The sequence below is a fragment of the Haplochromis burtoni genome, unplaced genomic scaffold (assembly GCF_018398535.1).
Source record: "Haplochromis burtoni strain Fernald_Lab_line unplaced genomic scaffold, NCSU_Asbu1 Contig_123, whole genome shotgun sequence".
In the NCBI taxonomy this organism is placed as follows: Eukaryota; Metazoa; Chordata; class Actinopteri; order Cichliformes; family Cichlidae; genus Haplochromis; species Haplochromis burtoni.
The window spans coordinates 619,035-635,078 of NW_024582484.1; the positions used below are offsets into that span (position 1 = coordinate 619,035).

The window sequence follows — 16,044 nt, forward strand, 5'->3', positions numbered from 1 at the left end:
TGTCGCTTATTAAATACAACAAAAATATCTATCTAAATATCATCTACATTGTGAAGAATGTTCATTTACGTACATAAAAAAATAAATAATTATCTGGTTGCTTGTGTGACGGAAGATAAATAAAATAAAAATAAACATAAATAAACGAATTTTATTAGAGTGTTTAATAAAAATAAAATGGATAAAAAACCATTTAAAGTTTTTTTTCAGTATAATTCGCTCTGCCTGCTTTCATAAATGATGATCCTCTCTCCTGTATTTTAAAATGTTTGTCAAAATACGGATAATTTACGGTAAAAGACCCGTTTTAAATTTACTTACTAAACATATCTCGAATATTATTTTAAATCATATTCGAAGCTAAAGAATAAAGAGGAGTTTTGGGTCTTTCAAACGGAACTAAAGGGATTTAAATGTAAAACGTCGTGAGATGAAAAGTAAATCTCGTATGTATCAAACTATTCTGTTCTTACACAGAGTTTCCAAATGTAAAGAAGTGTGTCTTTCGTACACTATGGGTTTTTACATAATGTGGTTTCATTAACATTTAATCTATGAGGGTTTGATTCGCTCCAGTCTTGGCTGTTGTCTCTGAGGCGTTTACAAACTTGGGTTAATTAAGATCCAAAGTCTTTCATCTTTTCAGAGTGAAACAAAAGTTGAACTTTTAATCAAAAACTTCTTTAACAGCTAAAACTGCGCCATCACTGATGAAGGAGCTCTTTGAAGTTACAGGTAACACACCCATTACAGAAGCTGCTGTCAGTCATCGTCCACTTCAAACCATCAAAGGGTCAGGGGTCAAATCAAAGTCCAGATTTCTTCTCATGTCTGAATTCAGGAGCTGATTAACATGTTAAAGAGCAGAAGGTGTTTAAAGGTGGACGCTGGAGCTCTCGGGTCACAGAGAGAAACCATGGACCGAGGCCGAGTGTCGGACTTCAGCATCGAGCGCATCCTTTCCCCGCAGCTCGGCCCGAGGCCGCCGCTGCAGGACTTTCCACCGAACGGGTATCACCGGGGGGTCATCGGCAATGTCAGAGCTCCCTCGCCGGTCCAGGTCCCGTTACAGGCGATGGGCTGCCAGCAGTGCAGAGAGATGAGCTTCGGAGAGGAACGATTCCCGCTTTACAGACCCGCTGTCCATCAGCAGCACTTCTACTCAAACCCCGGAGTTTACGCGCACTTCAGCCAAAACCGTGCCGGTAAGCAGAGCCTCTCACAGTTCAAGTTTTATTTCTTCACCAAAACTTTGAGACTCTTTTTTTAAAAATGGGAAACTTTTATTATTTTTCGGATTTAGTCACAGTCAGGATGTGTTTGCTGTGATATTCATGCTTCTGTTTTGTCTGATTCTTTCTTCGCTAAAAGCATTTCTGGTCCTTTCCCCCCCAGATATGCAGCCTCTGGCGGCTTACAGCGGATACCCGCAGCCCTCGGCGGTGCCCCCGCAGTCGCTTCACAAGTTCCGGGTGAGGACGGTGTTCACTGACAGTCAGATCAAGCAGCTCGAGGCGCTGTTCGAGATCACGCACTACCCCTCAGTGGAGACTCGTGCCGAGCTGGCGAGGCGCACCGGGCTGAGCGAGGAGACCGTCAGGGTGAGTCCGACATGATGATTTGGGGTGTGAGGCTGTCAGGAGGCCGTGAGGAACGAACAAGTGACCGTCCGTGCGTAAAATCCCTCCAAGTTACACAAAAGGCTCCCAAGTTCCATTTTACTTTGACTCAAGTAATTAAAAATAATAAGGGTATTTTATTACATGCATACATTAAACACAAAGGCCTTTTTTAATCTTTGCGCACAGAGCAGCAGGGAATGAACAACATACGAATTCACTATTTAGAAAAACATCATTAAACCAGAGTTTATGTTATTATTTAACAATTTTAAGATTCTGCATTTTGAAACGGAAAAAACAATAAAAATGTCTCATGCGCAGGCGCTGTAAATGGTGCATGTAATGACAGCAAACTCGCTGATGGGGAAACTGAAATATTCCTGAAATTTGACTTAATTGTTTTGACTAAATTTGACTCGTGCTGTAGCCGAAGTTTCATGTTTTGTAGAACTGACTCATTAAATAAGAGGAGAAAAAATAGTTGCCTGGAAAAGTTCGAAGACTTTTAAATGTTTATTATCAGTGAAGATGGACGGTGCTACGGTGATCCAGTACCTTTGAATCTCTTTAACGTTCCCAGTACTGATACTACACTGGTTACTAGTTTTCAGTATTGGGCCTTTTGAAACATTAGGTACCTTCATGCCTTCCAACATACTGTAGTGTTTGAGTACTTTAGACCTTTACCCGGTATTTCTAATAGATGAAGACCTGTGAAGGATTAGTACTTCACTAAGATTGCAGTTTGTAGTTCAAGATTACAGTTTTGGTACTGAACTGTTATATTTTTGTAAGCTGCACTGTCCTCTCAGACCGAAATGCGCACGCATATTAGAGTCACGAGACTAACTCTGTGTCTCCTTCGTTTCCAGGTGTGGTTTAAGAACCGCAGAGCTCGGAGGAAGCGTCAGTGAAGCTCGCTCTTCTTCTCCGAGAACACCTTCACCTCCCAGACTGCCCGCCTGCTGTTCACCTGAAGCCGAAGTCCCTGAACCCTTAATGGCCAGTAGGAACACGAGCCTTATTTATGACACTGCCCCCTGGTGGCAGTACACGAAAAGGCTTTACGCTGCACATTTCTGAGCCTTGTCTCAATACCACGATGAACCTCAGGAAGAATGAATGATGAAATGTTTCGTTCAGACTGTTTGGCCTAAAATTTAATTTATAAAATTCTTCTTTTTCTTTGAGCATTCAAAAATAAAAAAAACGCACCTTTGAAGCAGAGTTTGTAACTTGGAGAGGTTTTTGAAAATAAATGGAGTTATGATTAAAATCCATAATATCCAGTTCTGTGTGTTTGTGCCTTTATTCACAGAATCAGTAACATGATTTATAATGTTCTTTGTATTGATGCACATTCAGGAACACATGACAGGTAGTGTTACTGCAGGGCTGGACTGGGACAAAAAAATCAGCCCGGGCATTTTGACTAGAGACCGGCCCACCGTGGTATTATAGGAAAAGCCATAAAGCCTTTGTAATAAACTTAAACCTACACCGTCCTCCCTATTCTGCTATTCTAAACAGTACTTAAAAATATAAAACAACCTAATTTATAATTACATATTCCTCACTAATAGGGTTGCCAACTCCCAGCAAAAAAAGAAAAAAAAATAGGGAACCCTCTGCCTCAAGATGCTTAACTGACAAAAACGTTTTTAATTTAATGCACGTATAAAACAAATGCACAGAAATCTGTTATTTTTCTCCAGTAATTAAATAGATTTAACATCTTTCTTCAACAGAATTGCAGACTGCACAGATGCTACCTTCCCAAAGGAAAGAATACCATAACTTACTAGGATATATACTAGGCTTAATATTTACTGAATACAATAATGGATTTCTATAAATTTGAATCAGATGAAAACTTTGGTTGTAAGATTCAGATAATTATTTATTCAAAGTGAGACATTTTAAATGAGAATAAGAAAGAAAAGTATTTCTTTGTGCCCCCCTCTCCCTGTTAATGCCCTACCTGCCCCCCTGGCAACACTTTGCTAGACCCGCCCCTGCACAGTTACCAGCTGTCAGCTGCTTAGAAAAGGATCCTGGTGTTATTTGTCTCTCAGAAACAGTTCATAACTTCAACTCATCCATGTCACCTAAAAGGTAAACCTGTTTCTCCATCACCTGTTCAGCTCTGATGATCCAGTAAGGACATCTCCTGGTTTCATCTTCATGTTTCCCTCTCACCAGATAACCAAACCATCATGACCAGCAGCTTTACAGCTGTGGCTCCAGCAAACATCAGCTGATACTAGAAATTAATATGAAATCAATTCTAACAACAGCTGATCAAGCTTAAACGTGCTGCTGTTGTTTAGCGCGACATCCGCTGGTTTCCGGTTCTGGCGCAGAGAGAAAAGCTGACCATTGATCAGTTTTAATGATTGAATTAGCAACTTTCTAGCTGAAGAGGAACGGGGACAAATCGCTTTCCTTTTCACCTCAACTTTAAAGTTCGACCTCCTCGGCTGTAATTGGTCCAGCCCAGAGTCGATCATGACCAACTGGCCAATCCACCACCTTTCATTTATCCCGTTACAAAAAGAAAAGAAATAAAACCCCATCGGCCCATAAAAACGAAAGATCCCGGTATGACTGGGGTTTGTGTCGTAGTAGCGACGAAGACTGTGACGAGAGGAAAGTGTGTTCTGAAAACTGGCCACTGGGTGTCACTGTTAATCATTTTTAATTGTGGTCTGGAGTAAAACAAGCTGTTACGTGACATCGTTTTGTTGGAGACTAAAAGAGTAACACAAGGCTGGCCAAGCAACCATAGCACAAGAGGCAGGGTCCACACAGGACAGTCTGTGACAGAGAAATGTTGCTGCAGTAAATGTAGAAAACTCTTTTTATTAAATCTTTGCTTAAATTGTAAGAAATGTGTAAAATGACAGAAATCTATCATTTCTTTGGTGTATTATAAATGGCTGTGGGTGAGGTCTTTGTCAGAGAACAAACAAACCACATTTAAAATCCAAAATCATTTTCCTCCTTCACATTTTCCAAAGGGCCTCATGTTTGATACCCCAGGTCTACAGACACCTGTGTGAGCCACGGAGGAGCTCACGGGGAGAAAGAAGCACAAAGAATCCCCATCAAACTAAAATCAACATGTAATTATGCTGCAAGTATGAATTTATTTATACTTATTGTCTGTCTAAAATGTAAAAATATGCATATAAATCATTTTCACTCTGCAGATTTTGTGGGTGTGCTCTGATAATTGGCTACAAGGTGTCAGTGTGAATCCTTTTATAGTCTGATGAGTCAAATAAAAAAAGATAATAAATGTATCAGTTTTATTCGTTACTGTTTCACCTGATTTTATCTGAACGCAGATAAAAAGTCCAGCAGACAGAAGGTTTAGAAAAACATCAAATCTTTATTATATTCATAGTTGTTATTATTAGAAGCATTTTCATGCTGATGAGAAGATACACTGAAAACCCGAATGAGAAAATACTGAGAGCATGCAGTGAGGATCTGTTAGGAAGAAGACGTCGATGCTCCTTCTCTCCTGTTTCTGCTTCCGCGCCCGTCGGCTTTAAACACACTTTGAAAACAGGAGTGACGCACACACATGGACTAAAGTAACACACACGCACACTTTACAAAACCAGAGAACAAAAAGTACACTTAGTGAAGTTATCAAAATATAGGCTATATACTGTATAATCTTCAGACTCCGAATGTTGAAACGAGCAGCGCCGAGTTCGTTTCTGTGATTTCGACGTTACATCCTCAGACAGCCGTCACTTCTTTAAAGGACACCGACTCTCTCAGTTAACTACAAATCACAGTTTCCATTCCTGCTGATCCAAACATGACTGATTTCCTTCCTTTAAGCAGCCGCTGGCGTCAGTGCAGCTCTGAAAATCTGCTTGCAGAGAAGTTGTGTTGCAAACAAGAGCTGAGCTGCTAAAACTGTCCAACGGCTCCCGGCTTCACATCAGGAGGAAAGAAATCACAGAGGCGACTGACAATAAACTCCTGACTCAGCTTCGTCTTGAGTTGTGGAAGATGAGAGACGATCGCCGTGTTTGTGCTCATACGACATAATAACAACGCTTCTCCAGAACCAACCGTGATCACGGATGCACTGATCGGATATTTGGGTTGTCTGTCAGTCTGACGCCGAACACTTCAACAAGTCGTTCAGCTGTATGTAGCTTACACCGCCCATCAGCAAGGGCCTGTCAGCTGTGGTGCAGCATGGAGGGAGCCAACAGGAAAGCAACTCTGAGGCTTTTCACACGTCCGATGCAAACAGCTTTTATTTGTGGATGATACAAACGTGCATGTGAGGAGCACTCAGACCGAGAGGACCAAAGGAAACTAAAGTAACAGACGCGACGCACAAATCAGTTCAACCAATGATATTTTTGTCTTCCAGACACTTGAAATACAAACAGATTTCCTGAATATCTGTTGTATTTGTGAGTCTTTAATAAGATAATATTGTCATAACCTTGTTTTTGTTTGGTTTCATCAGGGAAGCTGCCCTCTGGTGGACCAACGTCAACACTCATAACGAGGCTAACGGGAGTTTCTCTTCTTTGCTTTTAAATTTTCACTTTCAGGCTCCAGCTTCCAGTAAAGATCAGTAAAGATCACTGCTTCCTCATCCCAGACTGTTCCTGGGTCAGTCCTCGATATCAGCAGACACCCAAAGCCAGGCTACCACACTGGAGCTGAAAAAGTTTGATCGGTGCATCCCTGATCACGATTCTCAGGATACATGTATTTAACGTCATCTCATCTTGTTGAAGTGTGGAGAAACGAAGCCAACGTGGGCGATGAAGGCATCAAACAGGATTTTCATTTGAAACCAAAAAGTGGAAACATTTCTAGAACATTTTTAATTTACAGTCACATTTTGGTTTCGATTAGGAGAAGATGATGGCTACGACGTGACGGAGTTTCAGTGGCTGAATCTCGACAAGGATGCAAAATTTCAAACATTCCTGCTGCCTCAAAGTAAGGAAACCAATCTTAAAGTAAGGAAACCAATCTTAAAGTAAGGAAACCAATCTTAAAGTAAGGAAACCAATCTTAAAGTAAGGAAACCAATCTTAAAGTAAAAGCATGTTTGAAATCCAATCAACAAAAACGACAAAGTGAGAGTTTGTAGTTAAAGAGCTAAATCAGGCAAAAAGAGCGGCAACGGCCTTGGATACAGAAACCAAAGTGAAAATATGTGGCGATAAAAACGTCTGTAACGCTTCCTTAATAACTGGTGACGCTCCACATCTACACAGCACGCTACGTTCAAACCGACATATCGACTGTACTGTTACTGTACGTTTACTGTACAAAGACAAACCTCCACCATCACTGCGGTCCACTAACGCTCGCCCGACTGGGTGGAGCTTCAGCATTGAACGCCGTGCTACGACAGCTGACTTGTGGCGATGAATTTCCAGTGTGAAACTATAAACAGATGCAAATACGACACGTGGACTGACTCCGGTTCGTCTGGCTTGTTTGGGCTGTGGCTGTGATATTTATTTGTGAAGGTAAAGCAGTAAGTCATCTGCACATCGCTCGAACGTCTAGTCCCATTTTTCAAAAAGCTGCTTCTCAGGACAGTTTTGGACGGTTCCAACAACTCGATGGATGCAGGACTGACTTTTTGTGTTCATCTCATCCATGATGATTTCAGGACATCCTTAAAGCAGCTTAAATTTACTACAGTCCTACCAGGACACCAGTTTGTGTCCGTGGGGAACGCGACATGACTCAACCTACCGCTCGTCTGGTTAAGTCATTCAGAGGCGAGGCTCAGGTCAAGTTCAAGCAGGAATGAAAGGTTTGTGACCACATGGACTAAATCCTGCAGCTGACTGAGTTAAACTGAGCGCCCGGTGAGTGGAAAAGCAAAAGCACTGCAGTTCTCGTTAGTATAATGTTGAAGCTGATTCCACGGGCACAAACAGGACATTATCCACAGCAGTGTGCACGAGCAACCACAAATGTCTCCTTTGGCCGAGGCTGCAGAGCACACGGAGAGAAAAACCGGCAAGCCCCGCCTGAGAGGCTCTTAACGACCTCTTCATTCTCTAAAATGACCTTCCACCAGTGTTTGCAGGAAGGTGGTTGGTCATATTTCATAATTCTCATAGTTTAAAGTTTTACATCTCTGGAAGCTGCCCGGTCTTGCTCATGAGATCTGAATGCTCCGTCCAAGAATCAGATAACAGAATAATGAAGCAGCACAAACTGAGGATCTGACCTCACCAGATACGCTCCACGGTCTTCCTGGTGGCATCTGGGTCACTTTCCACTTGACTTTGATAAAAACTGAGGATGGATTTCATCCCTTCGCTTGTCCGGTTATTCTCTGGGCTCGCCCCAGCAGCCTCGGCCATCCGAGCGCGAGTGTGTTCATCTCTCTGTATCGAGTGCTCACAGAGTGTAACGAGACATTAACACAGGAAACGTTTCCACACAGAGATACTGTTTACATATTGCTGTTTCTCAGTTATGCAGAGATTTACCATTAAGCACACATTTAGGTTAGCTTGTGTTTTTCTTTTCGCGGATGCTCACATTCACAAAAGATACCAAAGTCTTATTTAAATGGAGAGAGAGAGGAGCGAGAGAGGAGGGTCAGAGGAAGATCAAAGATTTGGACTCGGGAGCTCGTTTGGGGGTTAAACTTCTAAGTAAAGGTCATTAAAAACCTCGAAATGGAGGCGCTGATGAAGGGACGCTTAATATTACAAAGACATATTCAACCCTGAATGGACTGGACATCACATTTAGCTGGAACTGAAGCTCGTGTTCAGAGGCAACATAAAGACATGACAGTCTCATGAAATGGGGCCAGAAACGTCAACGGTTTGGGTCCGTTAGCAGTTTATGGTTAACAGATTACAACTGGAGCCTGTTATTAGTGTTAAAGTCAGAGTATTTGGCAGTACGCTGATTAGCAGTGACTACAATCAAAGGTACTTTTTGTAAAGAATTCTTGGACAAAAGCAGATTCAATCCTTCAAAAATGATTTTGCTTGCGCCTTTATGTCAAAGACATTTATGTTGCAGATGCAAATTGATGTAATACCTCTGTCGACCACCAGGTGGACCTAAACTGCTCACGAGAAATTCTAAAATTAGCTCAACATTCGTACAAATGTTGCTAATCAGACTTATTTTATTCATTGGAGCACAAAAATCGTTCTGTGCATGTAGACGACTGTAGTGCTGGTGGAAAACTACACTGGAGCTCAGATGAAGCGCTGCCACCTTGTGGTGAAAATGTGCGTTGCATTTCCTGCCAGACGTTTGCTAAAAGTACCTTTAAAGATTAACGGCTGACAAACAGCAGGATAAACATCAAAGCTGTTCTTTGTGGTCAGGAAAAATGTAAAAATGTAAATTAAAAATAAAGCTTTTTCTTGTTATTAAATGTTAGCATCCACACTCCTCCACATACCCGGAGGCCAAGAACCACTTACTTATCTCACACATCAGCAGTGGAAATAAAGTCTCCTACAGACAATTATTGGCTGCGTTCAAGTAAAAACCCTGTTTTCACTTCTGAGTTTCAAACAGTTTGGAGTCGGGATGTTTTCTGGGATTTTCCCTCCATGCACTCGGGATTTTTACATCTTAACTCAAGCGGAGACGGCAGAGGTTCTTGGTCTCAGGCGAGCAGACAAACTTATTTTGCACAAACTGTTTGAGCTCTCATGCGCTGCTCTTGTTCATTTGTGCAGAAAGCGTCTGAGAATTTAACAAACACATCTGCCAAACCACAAAGCACAGGCTGAATATCTGCATTATTGTCCACGTTTGAGCTAGCTTGTGCCGAGCTTAGCATTAATGACAAAATCTGTTTAAGACCCAAAGCTAGTAGCAGCAAAAACAAAAGCACGTAGCAGCACAAACGAACGTTTGGTGGTTGTTGTTAGGCCCCGAATGACAGCACAGCACGGACAAATACCGAGCTGGGACGATGAGGTGAGAAGACGTGAAAGGTTGGGTTTTTTGGAGGAATCGGATTCTCGGTTTCTTCAAAGGAATGCGGAACGTTTTGATCAGATACAAGGCACTATAGATTTTGCTATAGAACGGCTAAATTAGGAGGTTCTGGGCTGAGATTAAGAGAGGAGGGGGACGGGGTCACCACGAGAAGTTTGACTGACGACGGCGAAAGTCGGTGAAAGCAGGAGTAGAAGATGGAGAGCAAGTACAGCGGAGAGATCTGATCTGGTGGTGGAGTAGAAGAGAGAAGAGGAAGGGTGTAGTTAGGACTGCATCTCAGCGCGCAGCATCCACGGAAACCAACAACAGAAGAGCAGCCTGCAGGAGACGAGGAGGAGGAGGAAGAGCAGGGTTCAGTAAGTCTAATCCTGCCTGCTTTGCTGGACTTATTTGGACTTTTGATAAAAAGGTGAAAACAGTTTTATTTTGCTTTTCTTTTAAAAGCTCAAATTGAACCGTTTCCAAAATTTCCTCTTGTCAAAAAGTCCAAAAAAGCCGAACAGCAAAGAGCGCAGGACTGTAATGTGACGGAGCAGGGCTGACCTGGATATGGAGCTCTCAGACGTGAGGTCTTTAGGAGAACGCATCGTGTTGAAGTTACGCTTCGGCTGTGACACTGCAGCGCACAAGCACACAACGTTTGTTAGAACAAGGAGACAAATACGGTTTTCAGGGGTAAAGAATGATAATTAAACACTATGGTCGTCACTTACTGGTGATCTGGTGGACCTTCTTCACCGTGGAGCTGTCGTTCTGTGAGCCGTCCTTAGGGCCTCCGATTCTGACAACAACAGTGTTTATTGGCGACTTTTAAGGCGTCGCTCAGGAATCAAAGATTTTAAAAAGCCTTAATGTCACATCGTCCTGGTTACTTTGAAGCTTCCCGCCAAGCTTCCACAGCTTTTAATGCTCTGCTGTATTTTCAGTTTTTTTCATGTATTTAATCTTTTTCATTTCCAACATTGGAAGAATTTCTGAGCTAATTAATCCTGAAGCTGATTATCTCCCCATTCTCATTTATTACACACACTAAAACATCACGGTACCTTCGACATATCCTCACCTCTGGACACGGGAGGGCGGAGCAAACACTCCATATTTGGGCAGGCAGCTGAAGTAGCGGACCCCAAACACCGAGCCGTCGTGTTTCCCTGTGGGCTGGTCCAGCTCGATACCGAACCAGTAACCTGCAGGGACACAGATCCGGTCACAGCTGCTCTGTCTGATAAGCATTTCTGCAGGATTAGTGCAAAGTTTCTCCGGACTGGAGAAGGACAGACAACACAGTCCTACAAGTATCCACGTGTGCACAGTTCAGAGAACCGACTGAGGATCAGCAAACGCACCTGGAGCAAAGTCCGTCTTGCCAAAGTAACGAACGATGCCGTGCTTCTGTCCGGCTACCAGAACCTGATCTCCGACCTCCACATTCATTCCCTCTGGATCCAGACTGGCTACTGAAGCCTTCTTCTTCTGGGCTGAGAATGCAGAACAAAACTGATGAGAAGCACAGATAAACCTAATCGAATGAAGCTATTAGCAAAGACTGTAGCTCGGTTACCTTTCTCTCGCTCTTTCTCCTTCTTCTCTTTCTCCTTCTTGGTCTTTCCTGCGAGGCGGGAGGCCAGATCCATGCGGGGTGTTCTTGGGGTGGAGGTGACTGATGAAGCCGTCTGGTCCACAGATTTGGAAATCTTTGAAACTGGAGCGAAAATCCCTGCAGGGCAGAAGTAGATCAACGCAGTGAGAAACAGCAACAACTCCTGTTTCCATGCTGGAAAGATGACGAGCGTGCTCCTCCAGAAGCCTCCACAAGAACAGTCGGTCAGTGAGTTTGTTTACGATGAAATCAAAGAGCTCACACCAGGACTTGCAGCAGGGACAGCCGACTGAACATGAACAAGGAGATGACTTTAAACGGTGAAATGAGGGAAGGACTCTTCGTGTTTGCCTCCTGTGTTTTTTAGTGATGCTTTTGATGAACAGAGATATGACGTCTTTAGATGTCATGTTCTCTGATGTATTCACTGATTCGCTGGATGTTCTAAAGCTTGGAGGTCTTGAAGAGCCACAGTCACTTCCTGCAGATTCAGGAAGTATTACTAAACTTGAGTTAGGTTTGTCTGACTCCCCTTTGGAGGTTTTCTGGGAACATCCAATGGGGAGCAGATCAGAACTCACTTGTGAGAACCCGGAGCAACTGGAAAAATCCTGGGAAAAGTCGCCTAGAATACGCTACTTAACACGGTGACTTGATTTCAGCTAACGGGAACAAAATGAAAGGAGTCTTTGTCTCGCCTGTAGAAACCACAAATCTCTCACCTAACTTCGGAGGGCAGATGAAGTAGCGGACGCCGCCCACGCTGCCATCGTTCTTGCCCTCTGGCTCGTCTAGCTCCACGCCGACCCACTGCCCGCTGGCGAACTCTGTAGTACCACAAAACCTCAGAGTGCCAGCCTGAGAGACACAGAAACAAAAAGAGAGGGCGGAGTCAGAGGTGACCTCTCGCACTCTCGGAGCATGACTGCAAAAGAGATTTTTTCTGGTTAGGTTGCATGGGGGCAGATAGTCTGGGTGTCTGCTGCTGTGTTTTATGAAAGGGACGAACGTGACATCAATGCTACAGATGGAGTGACGGTGATTTCATAGGAAGACAACATGTTGGCAGCGTGGTGAGTCACTTCAGTTAGTCTACAATCCAGCCACTCCAACCAACCTGTCTGCGTTTTGCAGCCGGGCTGTCGTCTCTGCTCTGGTCTCTGTGGGGCTGCACAGTGAAAACACACTGTTCAGAGCTCAAGAAGCACAGTGTGAAGGACAAACTGCCACCACACACACACACACACACACACACACACACACACACTGCTGTTTACATGTTGTTAAAAAGAAACTGCCGATCAGATTAACCTCTTAACATCCACTGGCAACCCCCCCAAAGGCTACAGGGTCCTATTTTAAACGCCCAAATGTAAAAGCTGTTAATAAAAAACTGCAATTCAAACAAGACTTTATTTGAAATGTAACATCTTCTAGTTTCTGAAAATCTGCCGACCAAAAATAACGACTTGATGCTCGATCATCCAGGTAAGTAAATCTGTTGAATATGTTCGTTGGGATTTAGACTTTTCAGTGGGAGAAACATCAACTCATCCAAGTAAAGCCATTGTTCCTTCAGTGCTGCAGGTTTCAGTCACTGTGCAAATGTCCTGTTTATAAGGTTGAAACCTGCAGTCAGCTGAGACTGAAGACGTCACCTGATGATGATGAAACGTTTCTCCCACTGAAAACGTCCAGATGAACAGAATCCTGCAGAAACTGCTCGAAAATCCACCTACGGAGCAAATTCCAAACCACCGATCCCTTCCACATGTCAACCCAGATCAATCCAGGTGTGAAACCCCAGGTGAACATCAAGAAAACACTGGACTAACCTGGAGAGCATTGCTCCAAAAACCAGACAAAACTAGTTTCCAGGCAGGAGGGAAACTGGAATGAGAGTTTTGACACCAAAGTACAACTTCTGGCTTTCGATAAGAAGAAAATGCTGCATTCAACCATAAGAGCGTCATTAAATCAGTGAAGCATGGTGGTCAATCAATCATCATCAATGAAACGATGAATTCTGACTTATAATTAGCAGAAAATATCAGGAGACCTGTCTGTGAACTGAACCGTGCAGCAACACAAGAACCATCATCGCATCCTACAAAGAAGAAGAAGAAGTCCTGACTCAGAGCCCCTCCCTGTCAGAGCTGAGGATGCCTGTACCTGGGAATGGGGTCAAATCCCTCAACAGCTGCCTGAAAAGGTCGTTTGTAGTTTTTGATACACGAGGTGGCTCACAGCAAATATCCAAAGCAAAGGTCCACATACCTGTAACCCTCTGGAGTATTAAAAAGTACAAATCTAACATTTTAATGTAATTTCCTGTACTTGCTTCTCTTTGAGTCTCCTTGACCTCCATCCACCAGCTGCCACAGAACATCTTAGGGGTAGTTTGCATGTGAGCGACACGCTAAACAAGCACCGGCTCAGAAACTAGAAGATGCCACCTTCCAAATCTAGTCTCTTACACGAGTTCGGTCTTTTGTTGCAAGTCTGCATATGAGCACAAATATCATGTAAGTGAGTAGACGTGAACCAAACTGTAGCTCTAACCCTAAAGAGGTCACTGTTGACCTGGTGGATGTTCAGAGGTTCAGGACCGTGATGTTTTAGGTCATGTTTATGCAGAAATACAGAAGATTTGTTGTTTCAATGTCCGTCAATCCATTTATCCCAGTTTGATCTCAGCGTGTCTGACCTTCATGTCGTCCAGCACCACGCGGTCTCCCAGCTTCAGCCCCAGAGCGGCCAGCATCAGGTTTCCTGGGATGTTGTCGTAGTTGGGCAGCGTGGCTCTGGGAAGATTGCAGCTCAGTGGAACGGCGTCCAGTAGCAGCTGCTTCAGCTCTTTGGCCACCATTGCCGCCTCCGCCTTGTCCAGGCTCATGTCCATTGGGTCGGGAACCACCTCTGCTGGAACCTGACCCTTATCGTTCTGCAGAAACAAGTCAGAAAGTCAGATTTGAGACGATAAATCACCATTAAGGGTCTCTGGATTTCAGCTTTAAAGGAACAGCAGCACAAAAAAACTCAAGGAGCTGAAGCAGTCTTATTATCCTTATCCTCCACCTGCAGTTCAGACCTTCACAGACTGGATCAGCCAATCAGAGGAGAGCTCGGCAGAAGCTAAAAAGGCTTGTTACAGAATTCAAAAGAACAGAGGGTCTGCACCAAGGACCGGGACAACGTAAAGAAGGATTACTTTGAACTGAAAATTATGCAAAGCTACGTTAACTCATGAATTAAAAACAAACAAACATGGAGCTGGAGATGAGCCCATTTAATTAGGCCCCAGTAGTAGGTAAGGAAAGCTGTCCTTACCCGGATGGTGGGGTTGGCTCCGTGCTCCAGCAGACATTTGACTGCACCCAGGCAGAGGTTGGAGGCGGCGATGTGGAGAGCCGTACCATAGTGGAAATCGCTGCATGTGGAGTTCAGGACTGAGAAGAACACGGAAGGAGAGTCTCACCTCCTGTTACCTTCAGAACGATCACTAGAATACTGCCTGGTGTAGAAATTACCTCTGGGTTTGGCTGCTTTGAGCAGGACTCGGATCAGCTCCGGGACGTCGAAGTACGCGGCATAGTGCAGGGCGTTCATGTTGGTCCAGCGGCTCCTCAGACTCACGTCGGCGCCCAGCGAGATCAGCTGAGTGGTGAGACGCAGCGCTGCCGCCGGGTCGCCTGCACACACAATGAGGACGAAACTAAGACGCGGAGGAGCTGAATCCACCACACGCACAGACGCCGGCCGCCCCAGAGCAGGTCCAAGCAGCTGCCCTGTACAATAACTTGGAACCACGCGAGAGCTCGAGTCGGCATTATTCCCAGTTGTTACATCAGGACGAACTAGAGGAACGTGGGACCTGAAACAAGGATCGCCCCTCTGCTCTTCCTCCTGAAGCAAAATCTCTTCTGAATCGAGGGTGGAAGGATTTGAGACTTTGGACTGAAGTTGGTTTGGTGTGTTGTTGGGATTTTTTTGTTTCATGTGATTTGTGATTATTAGAATTCAACCCCCTGAGGTCCAAGTTTTCACAGGTAATAACATTATTATTTTCTCGTGGGTGGAGTCAGAGTCATCAGCAGTAACGTCGAGTTAGACCCAGGATGGTAAAGTTGAAGATTTGTGATATTCTGGGCTGATATCAGCGAGTCATTTGTCAGATATTTATTCTGGGATGATTAACAGAGACGCACTGACTCCAGTTTTCCAAATGTGTTCTGCTGACTTAGATGATGTCTCTAAGAACCTGACAGCCTTACAAGCAAAAAGCAGCTTTTCTTCATAATTAAAGAACCTTTTTGAACATGAACTGTGGTGAGTTACAAGAGTTTCCTTCACTTAAACTACTGAACTAATGAAAGTGCTGAAAGTGAAGTGAAATGAGCTGCTGCCGGATACCCGACCTCACCCGACGTCACCGAGCCAGCAACTTTTTCCTGTTTTTCACTCGTCTCTGTAGTTTTGCTCGTAGCCGCCTTGATCCTTTGCTCATACCGAGGCTGCTAGCTTGCGGCTGAGGTTTGGATCACTTTGTTAACTGGCTGAGGGTGAATTACGAGTCTCGTGAGGTCTATTGTCTCCATCACTCACAGCGAAGAGCTCGCTAACAGCCACAGCCTCACACTAACGACCTGGCTGTGAGTCTGCAACTGAGTATTTGAACACATCGCTGTGTGTATGCTGCACATATATGAAACAGGCTAATTAAGTCAGGAACTGTCTGATCCTGGTCTCTGGTCGGTCGGTCGGTGCACCTCTAGATAGGGCTGCTCAATTAATCGAATTTTAATCACGATTACGATCTGGGCT

At 44.0% G+C, this 16,044-nt stretch overlaps 2 protein-coding genes across 2 annotated transcripts in view; one reads left to right on the top strand and one right to left on the bottom strand.

The window, feature by feature from the left end:
* The first annotated feature begins 916 nt into the window (after positions 1-916).
* Positions 917-2,536, top strand: dharma. Its single transcript, XM_005929422.1, has 3 exons — positions 917-1,205; positions 1,396-1,601; positions 2,495-2,536. Exons 1-3 carry the CDS (start codon positions 917-919, stop codon positions 2,534-2,536), a joined length of 537 nt encoding a protein of 178 aa, XP_005929484.1.
* Positions 2,537-4,996: 2,460 nt separating this feature from the next.
* The window catches only part of clip3 (CAP-GLY domain containing linker protein 3), a 19,776-nt gene continuing 8,728 nt past the window's right edge, over positions 4,997-16,044 (bottom strand). Inside the window, exons 6-16 of the mRNA XM_014335858.2 lie at positions 14,751-14,912; positions 14,551-14,669; positions 13,928-14,164; positions 12,338-12,388; positions 11,943-12,078; positions 11,182-11,337; positions 10,967-11,098; positions 10,684-10,807; positions 10,334-10,401; positions 10,164-10,236; positions 4,997-9,938 (exon numbers count right to left, since the gene is read on the bottom strand). Of these exons, the coding sequence (XP_014191344.2) occupies positions 9,884-9,938; positions 10,164-10,236; positions 10,334-10,401; positions 10,684-10,807; positions 10,967-11,098; positions 11,182-11,337; positions 11,943-12,078; positions 12,338-12,388; positions 13,928-14,164; positions 14,551-14,669; positions 14,751-14,912 (1,313 nt within the window). The 3' untranslated portion in view covers positions 4,997-9,883. The remainder of the gene's footprint in view (positions 9,939-10,163; positions 10,237-10,333; positions 10,402-10,683; positions 10,808-10,966; positions 11,099-11,181; positions 11,338-11,942; positions 12,079-12,337; positions 12,389-13,927; positions 14,165-14,550; positions 14,670-14,750; positions 14,913-16,044) is intronic.